The sequence below is a fragment of the Podarcis filfolensis genome, assembly GCF_964270895.1.
Source record: "Podarcis filfolensis genome assembly, chromosome: 7".
NCBI classification, from domain to species: Eukaryota; Metazoa; Chordata; class Lepidosauria; order Squamata; family Lacertidae; genus Podarcis; species Podarcis filfolensis.
In genome coordinates, this window is record NC_139603.1 from 80,951,321 (window position 1) to 80,976,510 (window position 25,190).

At 45.5% G+C, this 25,190-nt stretch overlaps 1 protein-coding gene across 1 annotated transcript in view; it reads left to right on the forward strand.

The window, feature by feature from the left end:
* TG (thyroglobulin) overlaps positions 1-25,190 on the forward strand; it is a 172,061-nt gene that overhangs the window by 42,788 nt on the left and 104,083 nt on the right. The window contains exons 21-34 of the mRNA XM_083624258.1: positions 3,625-3,774; positions 5,298-5,468; positions 11,103-11,225; positions 13,115-13,230; positions 14,474-14,582; positions 16,395-16,592; positions 17,148-17,315; positions 18,246-18,311; positions 18,902-18,976; positions 19,154-19,291; positions 20,247-20,423; positions 21,528-21,639; positions 22,586-22,665; positions 23,328-23,471. Of these exons, the coding sequence (XP_083480384.1) occupies positions 3,625-3,774; positions 5,298-5,468; positions 11,103-11,225; positions 13,115-13,230; positions 14,474-14,582; positions 16,395-16,592; positions 17,148-17,315; positions 18,246-18,311; positions 18,902-18,976; positions 19,154-19,291; positions 20,247-20,423; positions 21,528-21,639; positions 22,586-22,665; positions 23,328-23,471 (1,827 nt within the window). The remainder of the gene's footprint in view (positions 1-3,624; positions 3,775-5,297; positions 5,469-11,102; positions 11,226-13,114; positions 13,231-14,473; positions 14,583-16,394; positions 16,593-17,147; positions 17,316-18,245; positions 18,312-18,901; positions 18,977-19,153; positions 19,292-20,246; positions 20,424-21,527; positions 21,640-22,585; positions 22,666-23,327; positions 23,472-25,190) is intronic.

Below are 25,190 nucleotides of genomic sequence, written 5' to 3' on the forward strand. Positions count from 1 at the left end.
TCTTTAGTGCTGTAAAGGCAGAGGCAGTAAACCCAGTTCTGCTTGTTGCTCGGATCTGCGAGGAAGCCTGACCCTGAAGCTCATATAAAGGGAGGGTAGCCAGATGAGAAGACAGGGTTCTTGCAACTTCAGCAGTCATGCAGAAGAAGCAATTTGAGCTGCTGTAGCCTATCATGCAAATTCCTTCTTCAGGGACAGACTTGGATAATATGGTGTCCTGAGTGAGGACAAAATTTGGTCCCACCCCAAATATTTCTTATTTTCACAATATAGTGGATGCTCGGGTTGCGAACCTGATCTGTGCAGGATGCACGTTCACAACCCGCAGCGTTCGCAACCCACGTCTGCTCATCTGCATACTTGCGGGTTGTGATTCGGTGCTTCTGCGCATGTGCAAAGCATGATTTAGCACTTCTGTGCATGCACAACTGCTGAAACCCGAAAAAACGCAACCTGAAGTGGCTGTAACCCGAGGTATGACTGTAATTCCTTTTGGTAGCAATGTTTTTATGGATCTTCTCAGTTGGTACTTGTATAAATATAGCTGCTTCTTCTTCTTCTTCTTCTTCTTCTTCTTCTTCTTCTTCTTCTTCTTCTTCTTCCGTCGTGCCCCCTCAGCTCGGCTCCCTGTGAAGGGAAATCTCCTGCATTCCCTAAATCCAGCACTGCCCTCTTATACACAGTGATTAAAGGTCCAGGCTATCATATGTAAGATGGTGATGGGAATATTGCCTGACCTACTCTGACTATAAGAACAGCCCTGTAGCTGAATCAGGCCAAAGGCAACTCACCTAGCATAGCATCCTGTTCTCATTGTGGCCAAACAGATGCCCACAGGAAGCCGAAAAGCAGGGACAGAATATCATAGTGCCAGGAATGCCACCTTGGCCCTGTGACCATGGACCGTGGGTGCTGTGCAGCGTGCATGGCCCTGGTGCCAAAATTTGTGGGTGCCCGGCCCCTTTATGGGGAATTTGGTGGGTGCTTGGGCACTCAGGGCCCCAGGGAATTGGCACCTAGACATAGCGCCTTCCTCACTGTGTTTCTGACCAACAGATAATAATGATGATGATGATGATAATAATAATAATAATAATAATAATAATATTCTTATACCCCACCCATCTGACTGGGTTGCCCAACAGAAATTGAAGGGCACAACAACAACAACAACAAACATTAAAAGCTTCCTGAAACATGGCTGTGTTAAGATGTCTAAGAAAATACTAGTTTCTTTCCTTGACATCTGATGGGAGGGCATTCCACAGGGTGGGTGCCACTACCGAGAAGGCCTTCTGCCTGGTTCTCTGTAGCTTCACTTCTTGTCATGTGGGAACTGCCAGAAGGCCCTCGGAGCTGGACCTCAGTGTCCGGGCTGAATGATGTGGGTGGAGATGCTCCTTCACGTATACAGGACCAAAACCATTTAGGACTTTAAAGGTCAGCACCAACGTTCTGAATTGTGCTTGGAAATGTACTGGGTGCCCATGTAGATCTTTTAGGACCAGTGTTATATGGCCCCATTGGCCACTCCCAGTCACCAGTCTGGCAGCTGCATTCTGGATTAGTTGTAGTTTTGAAGTCACCTTCAAAGGTAGCTTCTGAGAGTGGACAGAGAGCATACCTCTCATGGCTGGTACCAATACGATGACCTTGCATTCATAGCCTACTGACAAGGCTTGTCCTCCAGCTGTTGGACTTGGGGTACAGGTTAAGTACCTGTGTCATATCCCTGAGGTCATGAGTTTGAGCACTGCTGTGGTCCATCAATGGCACTTTTCTTTCAGTGTTCTCAAAAAACCCCAGTTCTTCCTTCTGATAGCAAACTGAGTGTGTTGTTGGCCATGTGTACATGCAGAACATTTGGGAACCTGGACATTCCAGCCTTTCCCCTTCTTCAACAGCTCTCGGCATAAATAAGGCTTCAAGGACATTCAGTCCCAGAGATCTTGCCAGCGCAAAACTCACATATAAAGTTAGAAGGCCTTGCCAGGTAGGAACTTCAGTTCCTGACATCTGGAGATGACCCGATGACTTATTTTTCTTGGATTTCCCCCTCCTCTCCCCATCATTAGCATATAAAAATAATTCACAGAATCAGAATATGCTTTAGGTTGTGAAAATAAAAACACACCCAGTTCATGTTTTCAAAGAACTGAGCAGAGACCACAGAGGTAGGACTGAGCTGAATTTTCGTGAGTTAACATTTTTCATGCACAAAGGCGGGGGTTGAGGGGTTGGATTGGGGCTTTAGAAATATTATTTTGAGTATTATATATATATATATATATATATATATATATATATATATATATTGCTTTAAATATACCATTCAGTGCCAAAAAAATTGCCAAAAATGTTTACACAAAGGTTAAAATATAAACTTTCAGAATTAAAATACACAATAAAACAGTTCAATTAAAAGAAGGAGACTTTATTTTATTTGAAAGACCTCTTCCCCTTTGCTGTCGGTGTTACCATTTCATACCATTCCCCCCTGTTCACTGTCATTCTTATATGGCCAGCCCTACCATTAGGCAATGTGAAGTGACCGCCCCAGACAGTGGATTCTGAGATTAACCCCCCTGGCTGTTTTTCCTGAGCTCTCTGGCCATTTTCCTCTGCTGGAGGGCAAAGTTTTAGAAACATAGAATTGTAGAGTTGGAAGGGTCCCTGAGAATCATCTAATTTAACCCCCTGCATTGCAGGAATACGCAGCCGTCCAACACAGGGATCAAACCTGTAATCTTGACATTATCGGCACCATGTTCTCTAACCAACTTTGAAATATTCAGTGACTGGTCCAGTTGGCTTTTCTACATGGAAAGTGGGAGAGGGGGGAGAGAGAGAGAGAGAGAGACTATCAAGCCCATCTCTGGCAACAAAATGTCTGTGATCAACTCTCAGCAGCTGAATTAGCACATATTTTTTGTAAAAACCAAAAAACCAGGGCTCCTGCTGGCTGCATCATCCAGACAGCAAGTGTTCCCATTGCCAGTATAATGACATCATGGTGCTATACAGCTAATCAGATTTGGCTGTGTGACAACATCACTCTTCTCTCCCTGTGAGTGTGAGAATATTTTGCAAGAGACCTCTCTCCCCACCACCCACCCAAAAGTGAATTATGCACCCCTCCTTGTTTCAGCCCTCTTAAATGTTAAATAAAGAGTGAGGAAAACTAGAACACTATAATCTGGACATTTATATTTTTTAAAAAGCCCAAGCAAGCACAAATGAAGCTGTGCTATTTCTGCTACGTCCACATATATCCTTGGGAGGAGACAAAACTTCCACATTCCTCATGGGGATATTGAGGGTATTTCAAACTTTTGTTGTAAAGCGTAGGTTAAGTCGCTAAGTGAGCATGTTAGGGAAATGTTACTGCTTGAAATGAAATGCATTATTATTTATTGTTATTATTATTATGTTTATTATTCAAAATGTTGAGAATTTATCGTTAAATCGGTTGCAAAGGTTAGTTTTAATGAAAAACTAGTTTTGAGCTACAGACATCCAGATGCCGCAGAATGGTTCCCATGCATATACATTTGTGACTTCTGGATGAATTTAAAATTATCATTGGATTCCATAGGAATAATACATCCTTTCCCCCCTCTGCAGTGGTCTGCCCTCCAGGCACCTCCTTCCAGAATGATGGCTGCCTTCCATGCCCCTCTGGATTCTATCAAGATCAAGCTGGTAGTTCCTCCTGCATCAGATGTCCTCTCGGGAAAACAACTGTCTCTACTGGAGCCTTCAGAGCCGAGCACTGTAAGGGTCTTGGAAAATCTGCGTTCTGTATCTTTCCATTGGGAAAAGATTGGTTTCCAGGCTGAAAATATATTGTTGCACACACCCCTATCAATTTCCAATTTTAGGGGTTCGTTCTGTTCATTGGAATGAATGTCAATGGCACATATTGTCATAGAATTCTACTCAATATTGATCCAGAGTAGATTCCAGTGTATCGTTAGCAGAGTAAAAACTTAAACACGTTGCAGGATTCCCCCCAAGATAGACCAGAGGCGGTCAATATTTCATCCAGTGGAGCTTCACTGCTACTGAAGGCAAATAAGCATAATGTTCACAAATCCAATACATTCAGGATTGGCACTGTCTATAAGAAATCCAGTTGCAGCAGACTTAACTTAAACTTACAGTAACTTATAATAAGACTAAACCTTAACACCATGTGTGTACAGAACACCACACCAGAAGGAAGAGAGAGAGAGAGAGAGAGAGAGAGAGAGAAAGAAAGAAAGAAAGAAAGAAAGAAAGAAAGAGAGAGAGAGAGAGAGAGAGAAAGGTGAAACCCAGGCTCCTTCTGGCCCTACTTTTATAGTCAGCATGACCTGGACTGAAAGAAATAAGAGTTTAAGCCAGCTGTACTCAGCTTTTCTGAAGGAATAACCCAAACATCATGAACCTACTGCTGGCTTCTTTCACATGGAGAAGCTTCCAGAACCCTCTTGAATTAGCCAGAAGAGGAAAGATCTCTACACATCAGATCAATACTTTCTGCACTAAGAAATTAAAACTGACACACCTTGCCAATAGCAACCACCAACAGCACAGGAAGGAAGGAAGGAAGGAAGGAAGGAAGGAAGGAAGGAAGGGAGGGAGGGAGGGAGGGAGGAAGGAAAGAAAGAAGGAAGGAGCCTTCTAAATAGTTCAGTGAATTTGTGATCTTCTTAAAAATGGGTGACTTATCCCTGACTTCACTATTTGCTATACATTTGTAGAAGACTGATTCTACGATAGAGAATGAGACCGCATATACATACATACATACATGCATACATAATTTTATTTCTATGCTGCCTTTCCACAGTTCAAACCATGTTCAAGGTGCCTTACAACATGAAAAAATATGCATAACTGCAACATAACAAAATTAGTCATAAACGGTAAATAAAACTTTTAAAAAACCATATACAACCAAACTGAACAATCTGAATGTAGAATTCTGGACCGTAGCCAATCAGACCACAGTTGTCATATTGTTCAATAATCCCCCACATAAAAACTCCTGGCTTAAGATAAACTAGCACATGACAAAGAGAGCTCTAGTAAACCTTCCTTTCAGATATTTAAGATTTTGTTTTGATTTTGCATATGTCTTAAGACGTCTTATGACCAGTGAACTGCACCACCTCATTCTGCATAGGTCGACTAGGGCAATAGAGAGCTTTAACCCACTTTAATCGTACAAACCTAAATTAACAGGGTGCTCTTGAATTTCTTCCACAAAATAGCACACAAACTCTCTCTCTTTAACTTTCCCTGCAAATAAGGTGTCACTGACTGCCAAAGGTATGAACAAGCTGTGCGGTGTGAGGAAAACGGTCAGTACAGGCCTTCCTTTGAAGACACTGCGACCAACAAATCTTTCTGCATGGATAGCCTTGGAAACATATTGGACTGGACCAAAACAGATGGCCCAGTTACAGACTCCCAGTGTTCAGGTGAGTGGACCAGACAAGCTTTTATCCCATGCAGGTGGAACCTGGAAACGCAAGCAGTTGTCCCCATGAATGGTGGGTTTATGAGTCTGCTAGCCACTCGGCGGCCACTTAAAACGTCAGCTTCAGCCAGTCAGAGAGGAGGGATGTCTGTGGCTTCCAAGTGATGTATGTTAGCTGCTCCTATTTGCTCCCATTTCCCCCTTGCTGTGGAAATATTACGGCGGTGGGCTTATCAGTTCCTGGGAAAGGGAACAAAAAGAGGATGTTGGTATTCTGGTGTTGACAATCGTCTAATTTGGTACGATGTAAATTCCTGTGTCTTTACCCCCCTTGGCTTGTCCATTCAGTTCCATGGGTAGGCAAATTAAGGCCTGGGGGCCGGATGCGGCCCAATCCAGCCCGCAGACGGTCCGGGAATCAGCATGTTTTTACATGAGTAGAATGTGCGCTTTTATTAAAATGCATCTCTGGGTTATTTGTGGGGCATAGGAATTCATTCATTTTTCTTCCCCAAAATATAGTCCGGCCCCCCACAATGTCTGAGGGACAGTGGACCAGCTCCCTGCTGAAAAAGTTTGCTGACCCCTGAGCCTCTCTTCCAGACTTGTAGATCTGCACAGTGATAATGATGGTGGTGGTGATAATACTAATACTAATACTAATACTAATACTAATACTAATACTAATACTAATACTACTAATAATAACAATTTTATTACCGTATTTTTTGCACCATAGGGCGCACCGGACCATAGGGCGCACCCAGTTTTTAGGGGGGGAAATCAAGGGGAAAAAATTCCCCCCCAGCCCCAAAGAGCAGCGTACAGGCTGCGCACAACCTCTCCCTGCCAGAGGGGTTGCGCGCAGCTATGGAGCAACCCAAAGCAGCAAGCGGGATGGATCCCGCTCGCTGTTTTGGCTTCCCCTTTAGCCCCCTCCAGCCTCTCCCTCCCGGGAGAGGCTGCCTGGGGCTAAAGACTCCATAGCCCCGTGCAGCCTCTCCTTGCCGGAGACGCTGTGCAGGGCTTTCCTGGCTTTACTGGGAGGTGGGGGGGATTCACCCACCTCCCGCAAAACCGGCAGAAGCCGCGCAACTCCTTTAAAGAGATCGCGGCTTCTCCTGGCTTTTCTGGGAGGTGGGAGAAAGGACTGATGCGGCCAGTCAGTCCCTTCTCCCTCCTGTGGAAAAGCCCGCAAGAGCGCACGGAGCTTGTGTGCAGCTCTTGGGGGCTTTTCCCGCCTGCCTCCCCCCTGCATTCGCTCCATAGGATGCACACACATTTTCCCTTGCTTTTTAGGAGGGGAAAAGTGCGTCCTATGGTGCGAAAAATACGGTATTTATATCCTGCCTATCTGGCTGGGTTGCCCCAGTCACTTTGGACGGCTTCCAACACATATAAAGAGGCAATAAAACACCAAACATTTGAAACTTTCTGATACAGGTCTGCCTTTAGATGTCTTCTAAAATGTACATTCCCACACAGCTTATCTCTGTATCAGAAGTACAACATCATTTTTCTCTTATAGAACAATGTACGGAAATGTATTGATTTTTACCTTAGTACTTTTGCACAGTTGGTTTTCCCTTTTCCTCTATCCCTTATTTACTTATCTCTGCTATCTCTTATTGTTCTAATAAACTATAAATCAATCAATAACAAAAAAATTCAGTCTCCGGAGATCTGCTAATTTCTCTGCTGTGAAAATGCGATGAAAATTATGAAGCGCTTCAAGAATGAACGAAGTGCTGCACAGGCGACGATGACTTGCAATAATTAATACTGCTTCCTCCTAAAGTCTGCAGCCCTTTTTCTGCCTGGTCTCAAATGCGGGGCTATTTCTTCCCCTCCACCCGCTTTCTGTTCCTGGCTCAAACCTGGGGTTCCCTTTCCAAGCAGAAATGAGGGTTTGATTAAAAGCACCTGCGGCCATCCGCAGCGCTGACAACAATGACCGTTTGTTTCTGATTAGCATGGGCTGGTTTTGCTTTGAGGAGACAAATGATTCTTTGGAAAGGTTGATCTCCCTGACTTTTCTTTTGTGGCGTCGCTTTCGCTCAGATCCTCCTGGCGGATTTCGCCACGAGGCTCTGATGTGTAGCACACCCAGAATTGTTACCTGTTTCTGCGGGTTTTTCTAATGCTCAGGTATCGGAGGACGAAGACAACAGGTGCCACTAGGAGTAGGAGAAGGAGGGGTGCAACTGAAGAATGGAGTGGCAGGTCTTTCTAAAGTAGGCAGGAACACAGTGATCCTAACTCGGACTCTTGGTCCATCTAGTTTTTCTGCACGTTGATGTTGGTTCTGATCAGAGCTAAGTCGTGAGTTTTCCCAGGGCAAGTGGCAGGACAACAACATCATCAACAACAAACCTGCTGGGACTCATGCCTAGAAGTCATGGGACAAGCAGAGCGAATCTCAGACCAAAAAGAAGTGTGGATGAACCTGAAGGGCTGAGTCCGAAATCCTGGAGAACTGCTATCAGTCAGTGCCCTTCTTCTTCTTCTTCTTCTTCTTCTTCTTCTTCTTCTTCTTCTTCTTCTTCTTCTTCTTCTTCCTTTTCTTCTTCTTCTTCTATCACTCGTAGCTGAGTAAGATTGTCTTCCATGAACACGGTCTTAACAGTGGGTCCATAAGTGACTGTGGAGACCAATTCTGAATCCACATGTCCTTCCACAATGGGGACATAGGTTTCTGGGCAAGAGTTGATCACGGTGAGGGTTTGCCAAGCATGTCTTCCTCTTAGCACGTTTCTCCCTTTTGTCCTGAGTTCGAGCGTCTTCAAAGCCCAAGACACCTTTGGGAAAGGCTGTTCTCCAGTTGGAGCGCTCGCAGGCCAATGTTTCCCAGTTGTCAGTGTTTATGCTACATTTGTTTGGATTTGCCTTGAGAGAATCTTTAAACCTCTTTTGTTGACCACCAGCATTACACTTTCCATTTTTAAGTTCGGAATAGAGTAGTTGTTTTGGAAGACAAGAATCAGACATTCGCACAACATGACCAGTCCAACGAAGCTGATGTCGAAGAATCATCGCTTTGACACTGGTGACTGGCAGTTAACCTCCAGGGTTTCAGAAAGGACACATTCCCAGCCCTTCCTCAAGGTGATGGGGATTGAACATGACACCTTCTGCATGCAGAGCAGATGCTCTACTACTGAGTTGCAGCAGATCCCCTAAAATGATAAAATGGTGCCTTTTGATTGAACCAACATAGATTGGTGGAAGGCAGGCTGAGAGACAAGTAAGCCTCACCTGTTCCGTTTGTCTTGCTTGTTCATCCCTCTGTTCCTCTTGAATTTAGGTCTAACTCAGGCATGGCCAAACTTGGCCCTCCAGCTGTTTTGGGACTACAACTCCCACCATCCCTAGCTAACAGGACCAGTGGTCAGGGATGATGGGAACTGTAGTCCCAAAACAGCTGGGGGAACAAGTTTGCCCATGCCTGGTCTAACTGAAAGAAATAGGTAAAGGTACCCCTGACCATTAGGTCCAGTCGTGGATGACTCTGGGGTTGCACACTCATCTCACTCTATAGACCAAGGGAGTCGGCATTTGTCTGTAGACAGCTTCTGGGTCATGTGGCCAGCATGATTAAGCTGCTTCTGGTGAACCAGAGCAGCACACAGAAACACTGTTTACCTTCCCGCTGGAGTAGTACCTATTTATCTACTTGCACTTTGACGTGCTTTCGAACTGCTAGGTGGGCAGGAGCTGGGACTGAGCAATGGGAGCTTTCCCCGTCATGGGGATTCGAACCGCCGACCTACTGATCGGCAAGCCCTAGGCTCTGTGGTTTAGACCACAGCGCCACCCGCGTCCCAACTGAAGGAAATAGTAAAATCTATTTTTGGAACTGGAGCATGTGTGATTTGCTGTAGCTTCTATATCCTTCATTGACATATTTTTGCTGTCTGTGTACCCTCTTATGCAAGGCCTGAGGTAAATAAATTTATCAGTGATTGGCAGATTGGCATTGCTGATCAAGGGCTATTTAAAGTCAGCCATAACAATGATGCAGAAATACCCGGTCTCTTGAGGGAAGCTGTTACTTCTCACTCCTTTAAAAGTTCTAATTCCCAGGCATGGCTTTTCAGGCAAAGGGTGTGGACTTTCTTTCTTTTATGAGGCAAAGCTGGGAAGTTTGGCAAGACTTGATCCTGAGGGCCAAGAAGTGATTGGCCTAAATTGCTTTAATGAGAGGTTAATTTCACTTTCTATCTCCTATCCTTTGAGGCCAAGCTGGCAACTGCTCTTCTCTTGAATGTCTGCCTCAACATGCTCCTAATGTAATTTCTGGCATTCGTTTAAGAGAGGTTGGAGAAAAGAGACAGATTCCAAGCAAGTAGCTGTGTTAGGTAATCTGTAGTAGCAAAAAAATCAAGAAAGAGTCCAAAAGTCTCTTGAAACCGAATGCATTTATTGTGGTATGAAGTTTCACAGGCAAAGACCTGCTTTGTTGGAAGGAAAAATAATAATCAGCAGCCTTTATATGGTGGTGAATTCAACACCCGTTGCAATGTGTTACTCTGGAGGAGCCATTATACCTTTTACTTGTCTGGTGAGGAAATGTTATCATTTTCTTTAGGAACTGTCGTTTGTTAAGGGTGCGAACAGTTGTTAGGAGGCCCTATTCCTCTAACAGAGCTAAAATCCCCATAGTGTTTAATAAACAGTCCCTTTTTCCAGAGGTTCCAATGAACATCTCCAGTAGCATTAAACTGGCATGTCTGATAGCATTGGACTACTGCAATGCGCTCTACGTGGGGCTACCTTTGAAGGTGACCTGACCCGGAAACTGCAATTAATCCAAAATGTGGTAGCTAGACTGGGAGTAGGTGCTGGGACCATATAACACCAGTCCTGAGAGATCTGCATTGGCTCCCAGTATGTTTCCGAGCACAATTCAAAGTGTTGGTGCTGACCTTTAAAGCCCTAAACAGCTTCAGTCCTGTATACCTGAAGGAGCGTCTCCACCCCCATCATTCAGCCTGGATATTGAGATCCAGCACCGAGGGCCTTCTGGCAGTTCCCTCATTGCAAGAAGTGAAGTTCCAGGGAACCAGACAGAGCGCCTTCTCAGTAGTGGCGCCCACCCTGTGGAACGCCCTCCCAGCAGATGTCAAGGAAATAAGCAGCTATCCTGTTTTTAAATGACATCTGAAGTTGTCTTAGGCAAGTTTTTAATATTTAATGCTCTATTGTTTTTAACACTCGATTGGGAGCTGCCCAGAGTGGCTGGGGAAACGCAGCCAGATGGGCGGGGTATAAATAAATAAATTATTATTATTATTATTATTATTATTATTATTATTATTATTCAGGTATGAGTGTTGGATTTCACACAAACTCATCCAACTGTTTATAGGTGTCATCAAAGCTAATATAGCCCTTGACCTAATCAGCAGATATCCATATTCTCAGAAGCATGTATGTAGCCAATTACAGGTTGGTGGATCTGGGCCCCCAATCTCTCTTTCTTTTCCCCCACCCCATCACCACCGTGCTCTCTGGATCTCCAAAGAACACACAGAATTTAAATTGGTAAAGACCTTCACATCATTCTGAAATGTCTGCTTCAAAACGGACGGGTCATGATCAAATATGACTGTTCTTGCATCTGCTTTTATTTCAGTCTTCAGGCGCTTTGAGAGAGTTCCTGCTTCCAAGCTCTCCTTCGGGACAGAAGAGGTAGAAACGATTGGATCTAAAACCACCCAAGGAGAACCTGAGATTGTGCTCCAACAGTGCATGGCAGGTAAGAGAGTGGAAGTCAGTTTGCGAAAGCATTCCAACTTTTCTGAGAACTTTCCTTCCTTGGGACTCTTAGATGCACACCTAATTCTAGTCTGGTCTCACTCCAAAGGGCCCTAGCAGACTACTTTAATTATAGTTTAATGGGGTGAGAGGTGATGGTTCACCACTGGCTTCCTCATCTCTCCTCCTGAGGAGGTTGGCAGCATCAGAAGTACTAGGGAAGAAGGCCATTAATGATGGGGCAAGTCCTTTTCCCCAGCTGTTCAGATGTCTGTCTGCCTGACTGCTAATGCCCATCTTACTGCATATTATTATTATTAATTTCATTTCTATACTGCTTCATATTTTTAAGGGGGAAAAAATCCAGAGCAGTTTACAACGTATTAAAACATAAAATAAAACAATCCAGAGTAAAATTTTGCTGAATAAAGTCAAATATAAAGTATACATTCAAAGCAACGTAATTCACCAGAAGCTAAAATACCATCTTAAAGATTTCAAAATAAAACCAGGCCAACTACAGTACAGAGTGCCCATTTAATGCAGCCAAGTTAGCGTTTATTTTTATTTCATTTTTATTAATATGAACACATAGAAACCACAGTAAAAGTGGCATGTGTAACAGATAAAAATGCATCTAGAAATAGAAAAAAAGGATGTACAATGGGGAAGAAAACCCAGAAAACAACTGAGAATACAATACCACATTTTTATCTTAAACATTTCAAAACCAAACATTATTAAAGAAAGTGAAATATAAAATGCACATTTAAAACAGCAGAACTGGCAAGAGAATAAAATAGAACATATCTTCTGCTGTTGCTTGCAGTCCTGACGATGGCGGCTGGCAGCTGTGGAAGCTCAGGTTCAGTGACCTGGGTCTGTGCTAAGAGAAAACCAAGATGACCTCTGACCTCTTCTGCAGCCTCAGCCTTTGTTGCTGGAGCCAATCAGGGCCCTGCCCTCTCTGCTAGGGTTGCCATGTGTCCTCTTTTTCCAGGACACGTCCTCTTTTTCATGGGTGTGTAAAATGAGAGTCGCCATAGCGATTCAGAGTTAAAAGCAGAAGTTGGAAATTGTGTCCTCTTCAAAATATGGCAACCCTGTGACCCAGGCCAGCGGTGGAGGGGAGGCCTGCAAGGCAAGGAGAAGATCTTCCAGAACTCCTGGGCAAGATGATCTCTTTTCTGTGTTATGCAGTAAAGTCTCAGAGCATCAGTCTAGAGAAAGGTTTTGATCGCTGTAGTTTTTTTTTTTAATCATTTTTATTGATTTTCCAATGAAAAACATCCAATTAATACAGTGGTACCTCAGGTTAAGTACTTAATTTGTTCCGGAGGTCCGTTCTTAACCTGAAACTGTTCTTAACCTGAAGCACCACTTTAGCTAATGGGGCCTCCTGCAGAGCCTTATTTCTGTTCTCATCCTGAAGCAAAGTTCTTAACCTGAAGCACTATTTCTGGGTTAGCGGAGTCTGTAACCTGAAGCATATGTAACCTGAAGCGCATGTAACCCGAGGTACCACTGTATATCCAATCATAATACTCCAATTAAAATAAAAAACTAAAATAAAAAAGACCGAATTATAGTCCAGATTATAATTATTAATTTTTGGGAGCTCCCCACGGTCTGGATCTCTGAAGCATATCTCTACATCTCAATCCTGCCTCGCCTCATTGTTTCCATATTTTCCAAATCTTGATTTTGACGCTTTATTGACCGCTGTAGTTTTGATGCTCCAAAACAAAAGGGAGCCAGTGCAGTTGCCACATTCAGTTGACATCCTCAACAAACAGACTGCATTCACCCAACTTGAACTGTGGAAGACGCCTGTTTCGTTGGCCAACGTTAAATGCAAGGCTTAAGCCAGGAGTCTTTCTATCCTTTCAGAGTGCGAGAAGGACGAGTCGTGTGGGTTTCTCACCTTGTCTGCTGCTGGGACGGGGACACTGTGTGAGCTGTACAGCGCTCGGGAGAGCAACTACAATTGTTCCACCTCTGGACTGGTAACCGAACACAGTTCTTTTATGATGAATCTTCCAGGGGAATGAAGCTTGGATGGATACCAGCCATCCTTTTGGTTTTTCAAAATGTTGGCTGTGTACCAACCTGCTGGAAAGAAGGTATTTTGCGTGAGCAGGCGCAACAGCCTCAGCCCCCAGTGATCATAAGAAAGGAATAAAGACTCTGACGTTATGGAATTAAAATTAGGCCATGAATTTATTAAACTTCCGAATGTAGGAAGACCTGGGCTTTGGCCTTGGGCGTGTATCCCTCCCAGCCCCCCAGCCAGGGGAACTGGGGCTCATCAGGGTAAATGAGATATGTGGGTGCTCTGTGAGACGTAAGTGTAGCAGGCAGCCAAGCCCATATCCCCACATGCAGGGTAATTCACTGACGACCTTTCAGTGTATGGCCAGTGACACCCATGTATATATATAACACATTTAAGAGGGGACCCTGGAATCGCCGCCGCAGGGGGGTGAGTCATCACTTCACGCCCCCCCAAGAGGGAAGAAAAGACTAAAGGATTCCGCCCAAGGCCATAAGAAGAGTTTGGATTTGGATTTGATATCCCGCTTTATCACTACCCGAGGGAGTCTCAAAGCGGCTAACATTCTCCTTTCCCTTCCTCCCCCACAACAAACACTCTGTGAGGTGAGTGGGGCTGAGAGACTTCAGAGAAGTGTGACTAGCCCAAGGTCACCCAGCAGCTGCATGTGGAGGAGCGGAGACGCGAACCCGGTTCCCCAGATTACGAGTCTACCGCTCTTAACCACTACACCACATTGGCTCTCATAACCGCCAAAGTTGTGACGAATTGCTACAGGGAAGACAAAACCTGCCAATGCAGGAAAATTTCTTCCCGGCCCTTCAACAGCAAACAGTCAAAGACCGTAGCAGTGCCCGCTAAACAGGAAGAAAAAGTTAACCTGCAAACAAGACAACGTTAAACAAAGGGAGGGTAGGGAGGGTGAATCACCAGAGCCGACTGCCTGGCTATTGTCGGCTCCACCCCCTATTTATAAATGGGGCTGGCCCCACCTCCCAGCAAGAAACTTTATTATTGAGGCTGGGCGTGAACCTCCAAATAATAACACTGAGAGGCAGGCCAGCCCCCTCTCTACTAGAAAGTTCCCTGGGAACCGTAGCACCGCGTGCGATCCCACAAAGGGCACCCACATTAGAAAGTGTGAATGCTCATTGTTTACCATCACAAATTTTTATGTGCATATCTTTTGACCACAGGTTCAGGGTGCTTGGGATAATGCTGCCGCCACCAGTGTGGCTCATCTCAGCTGCCTGGTTAAAGTGAGAAGCCAAGATAAGGATGGAGTGAGAGTGTACCTGAAGAAAGGTATGTGCTAAATAACATGAGCAAAAGAGTGTTGGGATGTGTCTTGGGAGATGGGGGCAATTGGCAGGTCCCCAGCTGGCTCCAGCCCACCGGCCAGCAGCCGGGCAAACTCCGGTTCTCAGAACAGCATCAAAACTGCGACTCAAGTCTCAGAGACCTGTAGAGACTGAGCACGCAAGCCAGCAGAGATAAGAACTCTTTGCAACAGAAGTAGCGGACAGAGGCATATGTAAGCATATTTACAAGCATTTATTCAGCATCAGGACAAAAGAAAAACATGTCTGCTTCCCTTCGTGTCCAAGCAAACAGCATAGGCAAAAGCTGTATACAACGGAAGTTCCCAGCAGACTGTGCTGGAAGTAAACAGACATGTGACATACAACAACTCCACATGCCTGTTCTAAAGGTGGAACAGAACTATATCCTAACATCCTCCCCCTTTCTGTGTAACCTGTAGTGCCTGTGGTTCAACCCAATTGTAACCACTGTACATAAACCCTAAGTTGTTCTCTGTTAACAACCTTAGTTAACAGATCTGCAGGAATATAATTTCCTGGCATGTAGGACACCACATGCCTGTTCTACAGGTGGAACAGAACTTTTGTTGTTGTTGTTTAGTCGTTCAGTCGTGTCCGACTCTTCGCGACCCCATGGACCAGAGCACGCCAGGCACTTGTCTTCCACTGCCTCCCGCAGTTTGGTCAAACTCATGCTGGTAGCTTCAAGAACACTATCCAACCATCTCGTCCTCTGTCATCCCCTTCTCCTTGTGCCTTCCATCTTTCCCAAGATTAGGGTCTTTTCCAGGGAGTCTTCTCTTCTCATGAGGTGGCCAAAGTACTGGAGCCTCAGCTTCACGATCTGTCCTTCCAGCGAGCACTCAGGGCTGATTTCCTTCAGAATGGATAGGTTTGATCTTCTTGCAGTCCAAAAGCATCAATTCTTCAGTGACCAGCCTTCTTGATGGTCCAGCTCTCACTTCCATACATCACTACTGGGAAAACCATAGCTTTTACTATACGGACCTTTGTTGGCAAGGTGATGTCTCTGCTTTTTAAGATGCTGTCTAGGTTTGTCATTGCTTTTCTCCCAAGAAGCAGGTGTCTTTTAATTTTGCGGCTGCTATATCCTAATTTTGCGGAACTATATCCTAACAAAGAGAGCACCAAAGATTATTGATGTGTGTGTGTTCTCATATTATTGCTATCCTTCAGCCTTTCACTTTCCAGATGGACACCAAGTCCCATCAGTCTGAGCAAAGATAACCAATGGATAAGGATGAAGGGAGCTGCAGTAAACATCATATGGGGATTGTCTTAGGACTTAGCTACATTAGTAAAAAAACGTGTTTTACATGCGTTATAATACCGTGACACCAGATGGCGCTGCAGAGTTCTGTCTTTCGACCACGCGATTTCCCACTTTGAGGTTCACAACATGTTTTCCTGAAACGTTTTTTTTGACGTGCCTAGATCTAGCCTTAGAATACAGGCCACAGCCTTACATCCACTCTGACAATTTGTCCACATATTGTTTCTTGGTGGAAATGCCCGGTCTCTCAGGTAGATAATAATATCGGAAGGGCATAAAAAGAGCTGGCTCAGGCCAGTGGCTTGTCTGGTCTAACATCCTGTTTTCACAATGGCCAACCAGATACTAGCAAAAGGTTGATGCAGCTGTTCTAGGTCTATTTCTTCCTAAAGCCTTGAAAAAGCAACCTGGTATTTGCCTCATGTCATTTGCCCCGAAGCTCCAATTTGGATTGCGGAGCTCCTTTTTTAAATGTTATTTGTCCCCCCTCTTTCCTCGCAGGACAAGAGTTTACGACAGCTGGAGTCAAGACTTTTGAGAGGACTGATTTCCAGGATGTTGTTTCTGGCGTGTACCGCAATCTGGTCCTCTCAGCAGCTGGTACATCTTTGACCGATGTTCATCTCTTCTGCCGCCAGGCCTGCAGCCAAGATGCTTGCTGTGATGGGTTTATCTTGAGCCAGGTCATACTTGATGGAGGTAACTCTGCTCAGGCTACAGATGTGGAAGGCAAAGGTCATCCTTCCATTTATCCCACTTAATGAGAACATTTTTAAACAAACAAACAAGCAAAACAAAGCAGAAATGGTTGGTCTTGTTGATCTCATCTCAAATTGGAGCCAGGTTTTAAAGTTTTAAGTGATTAATCTTCCCTCATGGCAACTTGTATTTATTAAATGTTATTAAATGATGGAAGTTCGGCATGGAATCAACCTTTTTTTCGGGGGTGTGTGTGTGTGTAGCCGTGTAAAGGGTCTCCTGGTTATTGGAAAAGGAGGAATTATAGAGGAAATAAAGGAACCGTCCCTGATCCCAGCGGAGCCTGATATTTATTTACTTGGATAATTTTTATACTTGCTCCCGGGCAAGATAAGAATCAGGCTCCAAGAGCAGCAGTTTGCTGTGATGTATAAACGGGACCTTTCTCCAAGACTGGGCCGCTGGTGTCAAAATAACAGTATAACGGCCAAGGCAAGATTGTTCAACAAGGAGGTGGAGCTGCAAACTTGCAATTCTTTTCTTGGCTTTATCCAGGTAGCATCATATGCGGCCTGATGAGCTACCCAGACACATTAATCTGCAACGTTAATAGCTGGGATGCAAGCTCGACGCGTGAACGAGGCGATTCCTGCCAAAAAGTAAAGTACAATACTGGGAAGACGCAGTATGCATTCAGTTTGGGAGGCCAAGTTCTCACAGGGTGTAAGTATGCCAGTCTTATACTGCACTGTTGTTCTTGTTTGCTACTCAGATGTAGGAATGGGCAGTGTAAATATAATATATCCCTCCTCTCTCTAAAGGACTGAAGTCAGAGAGCATTTCCTTCTGTCTTATTCAAGCAGTGTTCATGTATGGCAGGTATGGGGAGCCATTTGTAGCTCGAGAGCCACCATCTCTTCTGGGCAACTTTTCAGGGGGCCACATGACAGTGTTGTTCAGGGCCAGAGGCAAACGGCATTGGAGGGATGAATGCACATTTTGCCTTTGTACATCAGGAGACTTTTGTGTGCCATTCTCTGCCATCCATCCAGGCAAGGAGGAGGCAGTCTCAAAGAGTCCAGGGATGTCTTCCAGCAGAAATGCTCAAGAAGGATGCTAAAAATGGCCAATGAAGGGTGTGGCTTGTGGGGAGTCCCAAATGTCACATAGAGAGGCTTCTGGGCCTGAGGTTCCTCACCCATGATATATTATTATTTATTAAATTTGTATATTGCCCGTAAATCTCAGGGCGGTTCACAACATAACATCATACTATAAAGATCAATGCAAAGTAGGTACAGCGGAACCTCAGGTTATGTACCCTTATGAATGCTTTGGGTAACAAGCTCCACTAACCTGGAAGTAGATGCTCCCGGTTGTGAACTTTGCCCCAGGATGAGAGTGGAAGTTGCCCTCCGGTGGCGCGGTGGCAGCGGGAGGCCCCATTAGCGAAAGCGCGCCTCATGTTAAGAACGGTTTCAGGTTAAGAATGGACCTCTGGAACGAATTAAGTTCGTAACCGGAGGTACCACTGTAGTTATTTTACAAAGAGGGGACTAAAGATGTGCAGAAATCGTTTGACCCCTGTGGCCAGCACTAAGACACAGGTGATAGTTGTAAGCAGAAATAAATAGTGTTTCCTTCCTTCATCAGCTTCCGAGCCAACAGAAAAAGCCAACAGTCCCTTCTCCAGCTTTCAGCGTGTTTATCTATGGAGAGGTAAGCAGTTTGCTGCCCAACCCCACTTTTTTTTTTTGTGAGCCGGCCAGGTGGTGTAGTGGTTAAGAGCGGTGGACTTGTAATCTGGTGAACCAGGTTCGCTTCCCTGCTCCTCCACATGCAGCTGCTGGGTGACCTTGGGCTAGTCACACTCCTTTGAATTCTCTCAGCCCCACTCACCTCACAGAGTGTTTGTTGTGGGGGAGGAAGGGAAAGGAGATTGTTGGCCGCTTTGAGACTCCTTAGGGTAGTGATAAAGCGGGATATCAAATCCAAACTCATCTTCTCTTTCTTATAGTCTGAAAAGGAATATTGCATATGCTTATTCTGCTAGAACTTGGTCAACTCGTGGGACCCACAACAAAATATTGCCGTCTGGGGTGCTCCTGTCCCAGATTCCAGCCATGCTCTTTCCCAGTGTATGCCATCCCATTCCACATCTCCCCAGGTTTTCCACCCCACCCCAATACACAACTGGCATTCCGCCGCCACTGAGCATGCTCAGTTCTCATTGGTCTGTCAGCTCAGTAACGTCTTGTAGGACAATCTTGTCACCAAAGTGTCTCAAACTGAGTCCCGTCTCATTCTAGATTCCGACATGATGACCCGAGTGAGGTCCAGCTCATGTGACGGCGCTGTTGTTCCGACTGAGCCACAGCTTTCAGGTATGCCAACGTATACCAAGGGAAACGGATTGTGCGTTTGAGTTAGCGCCAGACTTTTCAAAAAAATATATGTCAATCTCAATATGGTGGACTGTAGGTGATTTGAAATACAACTTCCATCAGCCCTGACATCTGCATTAAAGCATCTCTTCTGCTTTTTCTCTTTGGGCTCATTAGCTTCTACAAGGGAACTCTTTTCTCTGATGGAGAGCAGCCAAATCCTGATCGACCACAATCGTTCCCTACCATCCCAAGAGTACTGGCTCTTCAAGCCCAGATATTCAGCGGAGCAGGCTCTTCACTGGTGTCTTGCACGTAAGAAATCTTAGATAATGGGGCTAGTCATTCACAAACGACGTATTCAGTGGTGGCCTCATGTTTCGGGGATCTCTTGGGCAACGCACCATTCAACTGCTGCTGTTTGCCAGCTCCTCCTTTGCTTCTTAAGAACATAAGAGCCCTGATGGATTAGGGCAATGGGCCACCTTGTCCAGCCTCCTGTTCTCACAGTGGCCGTCTAGATGCCTGCAGGAAGCCCTCAAGCATAACCCGAGTGCAGCAGAGCTTTTCTCCACCTGTGATTTCTCCACCTGTGACAGTGATGTCCAGCGCCGATGGCCTTCTGGCAGTTCCATCACTGTGAGAAGTGAGGTTACAGGGAACCAGGCAGAGGGCCTTCTCGGTAGTGGCACCTGCCCTATGGAATGCCCTCCCATCAGATGTCAAAGAAATAAACAACTATCTAACTTATAGAAGACATCTGAAGGCAGCCCTGTTTAGGGAAGTTTTTGATGTTTTACCATGTTTTTAATATTCTGTGGCTGAGGAGGCCCAGATGGGTGGGGTATAAGTAATAAATTATTATTAATAATATTATGATTCCTGGCAATACTGCTTCCAGGAGTGGAGGCAGAAAATAGCCATTGTGGAAATTTTGAGAGGTGCTTTCTTTTGGCCCCAAAAGAGAGAAGAAGATGTTTTCTCTCCCTGGTTGGGTATGGGAGAAGGAAAAGCAGCAAGAGATTGAATTTGGGGAAGGGAACCTACTGAGAATTTGGGACCTCTACATTATGAGATAGTAAGACTCAGTGGGATGAGGAATATGGGAGTTGTAGCAAAGGTGGAGCATAGGATGTTTAAGAGCTGTGTCCCATTTTAGCCATACTCAGAGCAGACCCATTGAAATTAATGGACATGACTAACTTGGGTCCATTTATTTCAGTGGCTCTGCTCTCAGTACAACCTACTGAGGGGTCCTTATCTCTTCTAGGTTGTGTAGAAGATGAGTTCTGCCAGTTGGTTGACATGCGCAACGACACAACTGGAACGTACTTCCCCTGTATCCTCTATCCAGCAGCCCAATTTTGTGACAATTTCATTAACAACGTCCCTGAGAACTGCAACATTGTGTTGCCTCGGAAGCCGCACCTTTTGTATCAGAAGACAGGTGAGTTAAAAGCAGGTGTCTCTCTCACATCCACGCCATACCCTCTGTGTGAGTGAATCAGCGCCTTACCTTTAAAAAAAGGTATCGCAGTGGAGGAACGAACCTTACGAATAGTAAGGAATTGTGTCTAGGAAAGGATCTGAGGGTGAAGCTGTAGGCACCTGTTGAGCTGGAAGCAGGAGCCTAGGAGGTCAGGCCCAAGGGTCAGAGCCAGGAAGAAAAGCTAAGCATAAGAATGTCATGGACTGGTTGGACACAGAAGAATGGTGGGAGGAACCAGCTGGAGTACCCCCAAGGGAAGAAGGCTCAGGGCCCGGGGATTGGTGGTGGGATGACAATGAGTGGTTAGAGGTAGAACACTGGGAAGAGATGTTGGAAGCTGGAACAGGGCTTAGTGAGCTGGGAGATTCTGTGGCAGAGAGAAGTTCAGAATCAGAGGTAGCAGCTGAAGCAGGGGAGGAGGGAGGCCAAGAGGCAGAGATGAATCCGGCTGGTGAAGAGGCAAGGGTGTCTCCCCCTCCTGCCGCAACAAGCTTCCCTACACCCTCGTCTCCCAGGACAGGCAAGGCATAAAGTGGGAGGAGTAAAGACAGACACACGGGTGCAGTCTCCGGTTTCTTGGGGAAAAAACTCTGGAGAGGAGGAGACATGGACAGCTGTGGGGAGGCAGGGACTTCTAGTCACATGCCAGTTGCTTCATGGAGGCAAGACCTATCAGAGATGAGTTACTGTGCTCATTAGGCCTGACATTCCTGAGAAGATCCTGTTTTGCTATTAAAGAGTTAACTCCAACTTGCTTGGTGTGATTTATTGCTGGTTTGCTGTTTGTCACAGAACACGCTGAAGCCAGAAAAGACTTTTACTGCCCAGGGAAGTCCTAGCCTAAAGCGAAAGCTTTCCTGTTGCGGAGAATCAGTGGTCACAACATGGCTCAGGCCTGTTCGTGTCCCCCTAGCTGTGGGTGGGATGCAACCCCTACAGTGGCTCTAGCCCCTGTAGCACAATGCAAGTACCTGCTCAAAGAGACCAGTGGGAACTGGAGCAGGCTTCAAACTAGGAGCTTCAATATTTTTAAAATTGCTAATGCTGTTGTTTGTTTTGCAGTCTCTCTGGAAGGCGCCATAAAGAACTTTTACACCCGCCTACCATTCCGTAGACTATCGGAAATCTCTGTGAGCAACAAGATGGACGTGTCTGGAAAAACTGTATCGAACGGGTATGAATGTTTCATCTTTGCTTTGGAATGCGAGGCTCTTTGTAACTTCACCTGAGCAATTTAAGATTTGTCCTGTATAGGCAGGAGACTAAAATCAGACGACTAGACAGGCCTCAGAGCCCCTTACCAGGACCAGACGGAGTATCTCCTGCATGCACCAAGCCACTTCTGTGTGTGTTGCAATAGACCTACTTCCTTCCTGCTTAAATTAACCCCATCTTCTAGACCACAGATGGATAACTCTGTTCCCACTCCATGTCAGTTTTACATGTGCTTATTCATAAGTTTCTTCCATCCTGTTTTTGCATAAATCTGTGAAAATCTATCTATCTATATCCATCCATCTATCTATGTATCTATCTATCTATCTATCTATCTATCTTTCTATCTATCTATCTATCTATCTATATCTATCTATATCTATCTATCATCTATCTATCATCTATCATCTATCTATCATCTATCATCTATCTATCATCTACATCTATCTCTATCATCTATCATCTATCTATCTATCTATCTATCTATCTATCTATCTATCTCCTCAAAACAACCCTGTGAAGCAAGTTAGGCTGAGAGATTAAGGTCACCCAATGAGCTTCATGGCTGAGTGGGGATTCAAACTCTGGTCTCCCAAGTCCTAGTCCAACACACTAACCATTATACAGCCAGTGCAGACTTCTGAGCACTGGAATGATGTGCTGGAGATTGTCTGTCCCCACCAACAGTCCAGCTGCAGTTAAGTTTTCATCGCTCAGCTCAAAGTGACATCCTGTCACCCCTTAGGCACCCTATGCCTCCTTTCCTTAGAGTAAGGCCCACTGGACACAGTAAATATACATTGGATCATGCTGTTAGTCAAGTACAGAAGTGAACCCTGGCTCACAACTTAGTTGTGAAATGATCTCAGTTTTTGTGTTTCAAATACTTTCTGTCTTTCCTACAGGTTTTTCGACTGTGAGCATCTCTGCGACGCTGATCCTTGTTGTTTGGGCTTTGGGCTTTTAAATGCTTCCCAAGGAACAGGTGTGTGTGTTTCTGTGTCCCTGCAAACCTATAAGCGGTGGGTTATCTTATTTCGCAGGGAAAATAAAAGATGATCTGGCCATCTTGTGTGGGATTCCCAACCAAACTGACAACTATCCCTTCCCTCACAGAAGCTGAGCTGCAAACTGCTTTCTTCCTCGAGTGACAAAACCTTCTGAGCCTGCCACACCAGCTCAGCCAATCAGAGCCAGATGCTTTTCTGCCAGAAGTGCCATGTAATGCAGATTTATTTACATGTGCGACCTCCCACATCTGAAAGACAGAGGGAGGCAGTAAATTTGAAATACGCTAATAAAACATCCCTTTGAAGTAGCCAATATTTCACAAATGCTCACCCATCATTTTTTCTGAACTTGATTTCTGGACCTCCTCCCAAATCAGCAGGAGCCAGCACAATGAGTCATTTTAGCACAATGAAGCTTTCCCCCATCCCTTCCTGTGCCTCCATGCACCCTCAAATAAGCTCTGGGGAGGTCAGGACAAGCCCCCAGAACAGCAAGTGGTGGGAGGAGATAGGAGAGCGTTCCGTTTTATAAGCAGAAATGCTTGCACTGTCGGAACAATCGTAAGAATGCCACATTGAATTCCACCCATCTGTAGAAAAGGGGGCCGCCATTAATGCATATTCCTTCCCCTTGCAGGAGGCAAGGTCTTGTGCTTGGTTCTGAACAATTTGGGAATCCAAACATGCAGTGAGGAACTAAGAAGCGACTGGCAGCTTTCAGATTGCACATCTGCAGAAAAAGAAACCAGGGTCCATCCCTTTGGCTGGTATCAAAGAACAGGTGAGTCGCAGCATGAACGCTGTAATATTTGATATATACAGTCAAACCTTGGTTGTCGAACGTAATCCGTTCCAGAAGCCCGTTCGGCTTCCAAAATGTTTGACAACCAAGGTGCGGCTTCCGAGTGGTTGCAGGAGCTTCCTGCACTCAGTGGAAGCTGTGTCGGATGTTCGGCTTCCGAAAAACGTTCGAAAACTGGAGCATTTACCGTATTTTTCGCTCCACAAGATGCACTTTTTTCCTCCTAAAAAGTAAGGGGAAATGTTTGTGTGTCTTATGGAGCAAATGTGTGGTCAATCGCTGGCTCCCTTTTCAGCCCTGCCCCCTTGCCCAGGCCTCCATTGTTGTATGTTCTGCAGACGGTTTCTGTCACTGTTTCCCCAGTGACATGTGACTGGCTGATTAGATTATCTGTCTGGAAACTGTAGAAACGGCTCCCTTTCCTAAAGAAGCTGCAGAACTGTGAGTTGAGCCCCATAAAAACAGGATTTTTCCCCTTTGCAAAGAAACTCAACAACTTTGAGCTGATCCTCAAAAAAGGGGTTTTTTCCCCTTTGTAAAAGAAGCTGCACAACTTTGAGCTGATACCCCCCAAAATGGGGCTTTCCCCCTTTCCTCCTCTAAAAACTAGGTGCGTCTTATGGTCAGGTGCATCTTATGGAGCAAAAAACACAGCATTTCTGGGTTTTCAGCGTTTGGGAGCCTAAACATTCCAAAACGGAGGTGTTCGGGATCCAAGGTTTGACTGTAACATTATGTAATGGGGTATATGCCGTGTTGGGGGTGGACTGTAATGCTTCTTCTGGGGTAGTTTGCCCCCCCCCTTTGGTCCCTACCCTGCACTCACCTGTGACTGCTAGAAGCTGTCAGCATGCGCCAGCAGCCACACCCTGGAAAACGGCTTTGGCTGGCTGGCTAAACCAGGTGAGGGTAGCTAAAACCTTTGGCAAGTTAGGGACTTCGGCTGCATGCGAAGACAAGCTCTGGCGAATTGAGAGGAGAGACCAAGAGTGGGTCCAACAGTCTAGAAGGCAATTTCTGCAAATGCTGTAAAGGGGAGCGAGAGGCAGGTGGGGCTTGTCAATTTGGGAAGGCAGCCCAGGAAGGAGGAGGAAAACTCCAATGCTAAACCTCCTTTGCCTTGTGGGACATCTTTGGGAGAAGAAAAGGCTAAGGAGTGAGTGAACCCTACACAAATCCAGAGTGGAGTCCCTTTGGTGGTTGATTGGCACCTTGTACGCCTCCTTCTGGCAACTGCTGCAGCCAAGTTGGTGTCAAACGTATTGCTCTGCTTTCCTTTGGACCACATCAGTGAGGCTGAGAAGGGGGTCTTGTCATCTGGGCAGCCCAGGACCTCCATGCTCACCCCTGGAGGTGCACTTCATTGCCTCTCGAGACAACAGATGGACGCTAGCAACAAGTGTTATAATGATGATGATGGTGATGGTGATGGTGATGTGGGTTAAACCACAGAGCCTAGGACTTGCCGATCAGAAGGTTGGTGGTTCGAATCCCCACAATGGGGTGAGCTCCCGTTGCTCGGTCCCTGCTCCTGCCAACCTAGCATTTCAAAAGCACTTCAAAGTGCAAAGTACCTTCCGGCGGGAAGGTAAACGGCATTTCCGTGTGCTGCTCTGGTTTGCCAGAAGCAGATTAGTCATGCTGGCCACATGACCCGGAAGCTGTACGCCGGCTCCCTCGGCCAATAAAGCGAGATGA